This window comes from Lolium rigidum, chromosome 5 (genome assembly GCF_022539505.1).
Source record: "Lolium rigidum isolate FL_2022 chromosome 5, APGP_CSIRO_Lrig_0.1, whole genome shotgun sequence".
NCBI lineage: Eukaryota > Viridiplantae > Streptophyta > Magnoliopsida > Poales > Poaceae > Lolium > Lolium rigidum.
The window spans coordinates 19,505,541-19,515,477 of record NC_061512.1 but is presented as its reverse complement, the minus strand read 5'-3'; the positions used below and the strand labels follow the sequence as shown (position 1 = coordinate 19,515,477).

Below are 9,937 nucleotides of genomic sequence, written 5' to 3'. Positions count from 1 at the left end.
CGTGGTGACGGAGCGAATCCAGTTGTTATCGCTCATCTCTTTGGCAACCGTGCGATTTTGCCGGGAGGCAATTTTGAAGAGGTTAGGTGCCCAAAGGGAGAGGAGGCCCCGTCCGAACCAGTTGTCATGCCAGAAGGAGGCCAACTCCCCGTTGCCAATGGTGATCTTGGTAGAAGCCCTGAAGAGAGCCATGTCAGCATTGTCGCAGGGTAGTTTAGAACTAGTTCATGTGCGCTCGGGATCAGTCCATTGGAGCCAAAGCCAACGCAGACGCAGAGTGCGTCCAGATCTCTCGATATCCGGCAGTCCCAGTCCCCCAAGAATCTTCGGCATGCACACCGTTTTTCAGTTAACCAGTGCTTTCCCCTGGACCGCATGCTCGCCCTCGTCCCGCCCGCCCAAACGAAGATCCTTGCAATCTTGTTGATCCTATCCCGAGCCCATTTAGGCAGCGAGATGGCGTGGCGTGGTATATACCGGTAGCCATGAGCACCGTCTTTGCGAGGATGACCCTTTCAGGCCGTAGGTATCAAAATAAGAAAAATATACTTAGTAGGGGCCATATTTGAATATGTCCACTTCTTGCTGAACCGTGTTGGACCCTCCAACTTGGACGAGATGCGAACAGCAGAGGAACGGCAGGGCCACACACAGCGAATGTAGGGCAAAGCACCCACACTAAGAAAAGTCGCGGAAACGAGTGTTGAGGCTGAGACGCGCCACGACGACTGGTCATTCAAGAGGAGATACATCCATATTCCCTTGAACTCCTGGCCTCCTAGGCAACGTCTAGAGCAACAAGAACAAGACTAGAACAGCTGATAGAGGAGAGAACAAACAAAACTGCTTGGTTGATCTGACCACGATAGCATAATGGCACAGGTGCTGATAGTTGGGATGATGTCGGGTGTGGCGGGTCGACTTGTAGTCGTCCTTAAGGATGCACTCCAGCTGCAAGGCGCTCGAGGGCTCGAACTGGAACGGGCAACGAGTGGAGATACGCCCTCGTACGAGGTACCGGAGCTGCAGCTTAACATCTGCATGGTATCCGAGCTGTTCGTGCAGATCCTTGCCACGGGGCTCGGCGCCCTCGCCTTAGTCTGGGCGACTGTCGTCCTGCTCGGCGGTTTCTCCACTTCTCTACAGAGAGCTGATTTCTGGGTCATCACCGTTATCGTCTTCATACAAACAGCCAGGTACCTCCTCAATCTTCATCCTCTTATGGCACTTTACTTCATACAAATAGATGGAGTAATTGGTTTGCCGGTGTTGAGCAACAGGGTCGTGGGCATAAATGTTAGCCCCGAGGCAGAATTTTTCAATCAAGTTCCGCCCGCATTCCTTGAATTGGGTGCCGAGCACTACTCGACATGGGGGCGAAGAAGGCCGTTGACTGGCCAAGCAACTGGCCGAAATTTCGTTTACTATCTCATGATTGCACTCGGAAGTGCACGGGATTTCATAACCATTATGGCCTTCTTAGCAGTATTGGTCCTTGCAGTTCCTATGATCGCAGGGTTAGGCTGCATATCACTTTCCATTTATCGTCTTGTTGCCCTCCTGTCGAGACATCACGAAAACTCCAACGTGTTCCGTGCACTCATCTTGTTCTATGCTCTCGTGCTTCTCCAAGGTGGATTGTTCATCATCTGGTTGTTTCTGAGGCTCCAACGTGCTTATCTTGCGATTCGCCTGAGCTTGAAGTATAGACTTGAGGACAAGAGAGAATTGATTGACAAATATATGGACAAAACCTTGAGCACGGCCATAAAAAATGGGGTGTCGACTACCATCAACAGGAACCTGGCTTCCTTCGCCGCAGACTTGATAAAATCTGACTACAGTCGAGACCATATTGATGCAGTTTTGGTGATACATACATTGGCATCACAAGAGGACCATAGAACAAGAACCCTATCCCAGATACAATCCTCACCGCTGTGTGTTTCCAGGCTGCTTGACATGGTTACCTCAAAGAGCCGCACTGATCAGAGGACAAAAATATGCATCGCAGAAATTGTGGCACATCTTGCTAGCAACTTGCACCTGGCTGACATATCAGGAGCAACGGAGTCCATATCTTCCATGATTGATCCCTGTTTTACAAAAATATCAACAACAGCTGCCAGTGTCAACATTGACCATCAGACAGCTATTGGCATCACAATTGACCAGCAGGGGACTATTCAGTCAGCTAGTGCTACCAATAGAGCAGAAAACAGCGGATTTTGTATTTCCATTAAACAACTAATGGAAAGGCAAACAGCTTGGTGGAAAGAACTCATCAGAAATAACCAGCAGAGAACTCTTTGGAGCCACCGTAATACTAGTGGAGAAGACAGCCTCACAGATGACAATCAGGGAACTCTTCGATCTTCCAGCACTACCAGTGGAGCAGAAAGTAAACCTTTAATTATTCATGGCCTGATGATTCTTGCCAAGCTTGCTGTTAATCCGGACAACTGCAAACAGATATATGATTCCAAGGGTCTCTTCTCCAAGATCATATCGCCAGTCAAAATAAGAGTGTATTTGATCCCCGGACATGATGGTATCGCCATGGAAATAGCTGAGAAGGCCCTGGAGGTAGTGAGCATGCTTGTCAGCGGCACAGATGAAACCAATGGAAGGATACGTGAAGATATTTGTAGCAATGGGATAGCAGTGAACGATATCTGGCCAATCTTGCAAAGGGACCACATGTACAACAAGCTAAAAGTTCCAGCAACCAGGATCCTTACAGAGCTATATTTGGATGTATCTACTCGGGCTACCATTGGACTTGATAACATATCTGTATTCATCGAGGTCTTGGTAAACATTTTCTTTGATGCTGATAATGAGCGTGGACTCAGGAAGACTGCAGGAACAGCATTGGCCGGACTGGCGATGGACAATGCTAATTGTATGACAATCATCAATTTCCCAACAGAGACAGGAACTTCAGTTGAGCTGCTCACAGCTATGATTCCTAAGGCAGAGGACAGGTTATATCGAACTGCCATAGCACAGCTGCTGATGCAATTTTGTGCAAATTCCAATTCCAACGAAGAAAGGGAACATCTCAAATCAGTCAAAACAATTCTACATGAAGTAAGAGTAAATATAAATGTCCAACTTATTTTTTCAATGGCCTATTAGTATTCCATAAATTACACAACTATGCTTCATAGATATGAAAGAGCTATTCAGAAGGGAGAATATAATTAAAAATAGCCACGAGTTTATTTTATCTTATAAACTTTCTCATCTGCATCACATTCTTCGGATAGAGAATATAATTAAAAATACTGGACAAAACATAAAATAAATTAGTGAACTTAATCTGAAATTTCAGTAAACTTTGAAGACCTGTCTCTAGATATGCAAAGTGTTTTTAGGGAAGAATTTAAGAAGTGTTGGAATATATGGGTTAACCACATATTGTATATAACCTAAACCCAGATAGTCACATAAGGCCACTCAGTAAGTGGAACCCTTTGGTGCCATATTGCTAATGGAGATCTGTTCTAGCTCTTTGAAGCATGGAAAAAAAATACAAACTTATGCTTTAATGTCATGATTTATTTGCTCAGTGTTAAATTAGCACTAAGAGTGTACAGTATTACAAAGATACACAAGATGTAGCTTCGTTACAATTTCAATTCAGTTCTGCTTGCTGCTACAATGTATTGTCAGCACAATATTTGCCATATATTTATTTATTTTGTCTCAAACTAGGTTGCTGTAGTATCTAAGTTCGATCCAACACAACAATTCGCAATCCTAATCGTCAATGTAGTGTAAAACCAACCTCCATGAAGGCCCCGTTCGGGTGTTCGGTACAATAAAATTTCCGAAAATCTGCTTAAGTTCAAATGGGGGCTAGCATTGAATAGTTATTTGGAACCCGGGAACGTCTGTTATTGAAATAATAGCCGCTAGACTAGATCGCAATTCGGGGCTTCGGGCTAGCAGATTCTTGAAACCTAGATACACCAAAGTGACTTATAAAACTTATAAGGTAAGCGATAAGTTTTGAAACTTAAACTGTAGCATCTCATTGTAAAAAAACATAGTTGATGGTCATATTATTTTAAGAAAAAAATACATGGATAAGTTTCACCTCAATATATATGCGCGTGATTCTTTTCAAGAACTTTCAAAAAGCTTACAAATCTGTTTTTTTCTAAGATCTAGAAAATGAGTGGACCTGAACCTAGGTTTATTTTTTGGCATGAATCCCCAAAGGGAATTGATCTACTGGTCTAGATTTTGTGACCAGGCGTCCCTAGGCCAAACAATGATATTCCGGATCTGCCCCTATTTTTCAAGCCCATACCAGATGGTCTACACCCACGTGAGAACAAACATGGGATCCGCGTGATGAAGGCCGGAGTACCGGGACGCCTGAAGGTGGCTGACAGCGTCGTCGATTCAGTCGAAATGGCGCGTCGCAGAATTATCCGTCAGCTAGGCAACCATGGATGTGGGCTTTAGTAGATGGCCCATTTTTCGGGGCCTAGATATATTTAACGGGGGTTCAGTAGAGGCTCTGTTGAACTTAATGTTTCGGCCTCAGGCTCAAAAGTCATTTGAGGGTCTGTTTAGGGGCCTGCCGGAGATGCTCCTAGGTTTTGTTTTTAACCCATTAGGCATTTTTAGTTAGGTATGTTTCAAGTGTTAATTGCACATAGTTTATCTTCAACTGTTGACTTTTGAATATTTTTTCCTAAAAAATAAGTCGGATTTCCTTGAGGATTAAATTAATATAGGTTGACAAATATATTTTCTTCTATGAAACTTGCAACCATTCATATTTGGAGTAATTAAATAGTTTGTCATAATCAAGCAACCTATGCAGTATATGTTTGTTATTAATGATGACCTCGATTGATAGTCGGACTTATAGTTAGGTAATAAGGAGTTATGACAATTATATGTTGCTACGCCAATTTCATTCAGTTCAAGCCTAACTAATTCAAATTTGTTTTCAACTAATTATTAGTGCGTGGATATCAGATACTACAAATTTCAGGTACGTGTATATACCATCTATCTTATTGAGTTTCTCTAGTACGTTTGTATCCGATTAAGCCTCTTAGTTAGTATGTGTGCACAGCCGTGCCCCCGATGGATTCCTCTTTTTTTTTTCTCATAACCCAACATTTTTTTTTTTACATCTAGTTAGTCAAGCGTATCTAATGGTATAAACTTCTTTTCTTAGAACATCCCATGAACTTTACGCTCTATGCTTTGGATGGAAAAAAAAACACCCTATAGACCTTTAAACTTCTAGGACTACTAACTTTATGTGGCCAAACGTAACTTCATCTCTCTAATTAAGCGGTAGAACTTAGATTCCACGCATGGTTAACAACAATCAAACTTCTCATGTATACCTGATAAGCTGCAGAACAACATAATTCATGTAGTAGAACCTGATGTTATAACAGATAAGAATGCAATACACATGTGTGATTCATTTGTGATTTGAGAAGACATAGCTAATAGTCGTGGAACTAAATCATTTTTTTTGTTAAAAGCAAAATATTTTATAACCTAGGGCCCTGGGAATGAATAAAAAATTGAGATCTGCATTGTTGAGAATTATCATCTGAAATCTTTTTGAGGAGGACAACCACAAATAGATAACCTAACAGAGACATGCAGACAAATTATATCGGAGTTGTCGTTGTTATACAGAAGCAAGATATGAGGAATAACTTACTGCTGAGTTTCCTCCAAATTCCTCTTTGATGTTTTAATCGGATGCGTTCCTTCAACCCGGACGAAGCACATCCACGCAGTCAATCAGCAGACAATGGAAGGTCACCATGGTCAAACTTGATCAAAGGAGAATACCTGTGAGAGCATGAAATAATTGTCAATCTTACCGGAAACTTGTAGGCGCGCGCGTACGTGAGGATGGTCTTTACTAGTATCTCTGAACTCAGAGGAAGATCGGACGTAGTTGCATTAGATGGCTGCAAGAACATGATCTTAAAGAAGCAAACTTGGGTAGCTACCGCCTCGCCGGCGAGCAATCCGCACAACGCGGATAGGTCACCTGGAGAACTTCTCTTCTATTTGTACGATCGGGGACGGCATGGCTGCCGGATTGGATCTCGTTCAGGGGAAAGCTCCTTTATATTACTCCCTCCGAGGGAGTATTATTTTTTCTTCTTAGTGTGAATCAGGGAAGATCGCGGAGGAAAAGGAGGGCTGCTCCGGTGGTGCTCCCCCTAAACAAAGTTGGAGGGTCATAATGCGCTTGTTTTTTTCCTGTGTTGGGTTCGTCGAAACCCATATCCAGTCCACGTATACCCGTATGTATTGATACGGCATGTGTATGTCGAGTAAGAAAAAAAAGAGGTGACGTGAGCAAGATTTTTATAGGACCTTTCTATTTCGGTAGATGCACGTGACCGTAGATACATACAAAAATGAGGTACAACACAATACAGGCCATACGTACCTTTACAGGGTTGTACGAACGGTGAACCTACACTAAAATTACAATCGTGCTCTCGCTTACAAACATGTATGAAAAAATCTCCATCGTTGTTGTGTTTTGCGCGCCTAAAAATTTTACATGGGAGGAGCACCGGAACAGAAGTGGAGGAAAAGATGCGCGTATGCGAGGACTTTTCATCCAACCGTTATTGATATTTATTAGGCTAATAGAACGGATAATTATGTCTAGACTAGTATCAAAATTAACGTGGGGGCTTCCTCCAGTTAGTAAATAATAATAATATACCTAGCTAGACTAACCTTGAGAAACACCTCTTGGTGTGTTGGTGGAGTCGCAGAGCCATGATTGGATCCACCAGAGTTACAATCTTGGTGCTAACAATCATACCGCGGAGGTCTCCCTTACAGTAATTATATCAAAAGATATGTAAAGTAACCTAGTTATTTTAAACCCCAAAACATAATAAAACCTAGAAGAATTGATTAACCTGTCAATCAAACAGTTGGCCTTTGAGACAATAAAACACTTGTGCCTAACGCCACATTATCAAATTGTTGAAATTTATCATCAATATTTAAAATGTAATTTGATCATTTTACAGATTTCATCACTGTATTTTCATATAGCTATTCATGTGTTATTTGGTTTTGTTTTCTTCACGTGTAAAATTGTTGGGACCTTGCGTACTCCATAGAGGAAATCCAACAAAAAGCGTCAGCCTTGCCGATTTTGTATATGGAAAAATGTAATGACAAATGAATGTTATCACGCCTCATTTTAAAATTAGTACCTATGCACGACCTTTCTTCCTTTTTACCTGATGGCATTGCTGTTAAAATCTCTTTCATGCATCCTTGTTCTTAGGGTAAGAGGTTTCGGCTTTACTAAAATGTTTTTGGCATGGCAGGTGCTCAAAGTTATATGTGATGTTGACCAAGCAGCAAACACAAATCATGCGAGTTCTCCACAACACAACCCGAGCCAGCAACAAGCAGCAAACGCAGATCAGGCGGGTTCTCCACAGCAGAACTCAGGCCAGCAACAAGCAGCAAACACAAATCAGGCGGGTTCTCCGCACAACCCAGGCCAGCAACAAGCAGCAAACGCAAATCAGAGAGGTACTCCACAGGACAACCTGGGCCAGCCTCCGTTTACTCGGGCACTCCATCGCTTGAACAGTCTTCTCGGGGCTCCTCGTTCTCGTGTTGCTAACAGAAACACTCCTGGTAACAATTTGCCGGCTGTTGCTCAGCTCGTAGGTGGTAGAAGAATATCCCTGGTAGCCTTCTTAGGCCTTGCCATGCAGATATGTGACCGACTGAAGATCAGTGCAGATGATTTTGATACCGCACTTGCAGACATTCCTCTTGCCATGGGTGAGTTCGTAGATAAACTGAACGATATAATAGAACAGTGCAAGGGCCAATCTGTTGATAGCTTGGAAGGGGAGGGTCCCTCAGTTGATTATCTGATAATAATCAAGACCTTGACAAAGTTATGTACATGGATGATGCAACACAAGCCAGACTGCATCGCAGAATTCCAGAACAAGAACACTAGCACAAAACTGCAAGGTGCCCTGGAGGATATGAGAGAACTGGAACTGGGTATGCTCCTTACTGGCAGTGGAGGGGACATTGCTAATTACCAGACACTTTCTACTATCGTGGCTGTTGCACGGCAGAAAATGGATGCTAATGTGCGAGGTTAAATACTAAATAGGGAGGATGTATTGTAAGTGTGAAATTTTGTTTCGGTGCCTACTGTTCAAAGAATTGTTTCACTATGTCTACCCGCCTGTGTCAAGAATTAGCTGCTTGACTGTGCATGTTATCTGGGGGAAGACGTCCTGGTTTAGGAGGAGGTGCGGAGACGCACAGGGTGTAGCACCAACCCATCTGTAGATATGTATTACTTTCTATTTTTAATTACTAGAAAAAATACCCGTACGTTGCATCAGGAAAAAACAAATACTCAAATGCTTTAATAAAATAATTATTTTTATTGATACTTCACCTCTTTGTCACCATAATTGTAAGAAAATTAGATTGTGAGCCCCTCACTCGATTTGTAATACCGCATACTTGAAATAATGATGGGCAGCCCGTGTATGATCTACACATGGCGTCATTGTGGCTTCTAATTCTGCCTCTCATTTAATCTTGCACCATATCGCCGGGCTGTCCTTGTGAAGGAATGGTATATCGGGAGTGGTGTTTTGGAACATGGGATCATATGCTCTCTATATTTTGAAATGCATCTTACACATATTTTAAATTTCAAAAAAATTGAAACAAAAAATTCACGCGTACATCTTCACGTGCTACACACTCACAAAGTCGTTTCATAAAAAATAAACTTATCATGTGACGTGTGTAAAAAAGACAAAATTCAGTGCTGAAAACAATGCTTTTCACAGGATAAGTTTTCTCTTTTTTACATAGGCCACAAAAAATATTATTTTTTCGTGAAACTTGACGCATACACATATATTATGGATATGTACATGTAGATTTTTTTATCAAAATTTTTCCACACTTCGAAATATGTTTTATTGGTAGAGGGAGCATACGCACCCGGGAGCCGAATTGAATTTCCGTGGTATATCCTCTTTTTATCCATCAGTATGGACTATAATTCTGCCTCTCATTTAATCTTTTTTTTTACGGTAGGCTCAAGACGAGTCCTGCTTTAACTTAATAAAACCACACACGTCAGAATACAAAGTCGAAACAACCAAACAGAGTTCACACATACAAAGAACAGAACAGGTCCAGGTCTCAGACCCATCTAAACCCACACACAAAACCAAGAGACACCAACCCCCAAGCTGGGATCCTAAGAGCTGACGATACAGATGTAGATGAAGACTCAGACCGGTGCCGGATCCTCCCGTACCGCAGCATGAAGGGAGCGAATCTGCCCGATCGTCATCTCCAGCGCCTCGCGATCCTGCCTCCTAGCCACAAGCTTCCATACCTGTAGGTACATAGACATTTTATAAAGAACATCAGCCGGCTGCGAAGGAAACTTGCCCTCGATGGAGAACTTGTTCCGCAGATTCCACAAGGACCACAGCAACGCCGCACAACAGGTCGAGAACACGCGTCTAGTCTGACCCACGCACCCGTCAAGGGATCTAAAGATAGCGGCGACACAACGGGGGTTCCAGGAGCAGCCCAGTAGCTCCGTACTGCGCTCCACATAAAGCTCGCCAGCGAGCAAGAGAAGAAGATATGGTTCGTATCCTCCCACTCATCACACAGGGCACATCTGCCCGTTGACGGACCCTTTCTAGAGCGAATATTATCACGATAAGGTAGTCGCTTTCTGACCAGCTGCCATAAGAAAACCCTAATCTTAAGTGGCACGGAGACTTTCCAAAGTTCTCCGAAGTGCTTGCGCGGTGTCCCCTGACATGGTCTCCTATAAAGGGACCAGACCATAAACCTCCCCGAGGGTTCGAGCGCCTAGGATATG

At 42.9% G+C, this 9,937-nt stretch overlaps 1 protein-coding gene across 1 annotated transcript; it reads left to right on the top strand.

Annotated features, from left to right (window-relative positions):
• The first annotated feature begins 729 nt into the window (after nucleotides 1-729).
• On the top strand, nucleotides 730-8,249 carry LOC124654276. The gene is made up of 3 exons (XM_047193290.1): nucleotides 730-1,196; nucleotides 1,281-3,093; nucleotides 7,365-8,249. The coding sequence occupies exons 1-3, from the start codon at nucleotides 874-876 to the stop codon at nucleotides 8,166-8,168; spliced, it is 2,940 nt and encodes a 979-aa protein (XP_047049246.1). The 5' UTR covers nucleotides 730-873; the 3' UTR covers nucleotides 8,169-8,249.
• The last annotated feature ends 1,688 nt before the right edge of the window (nucleotides 8,250-9,937 follow it).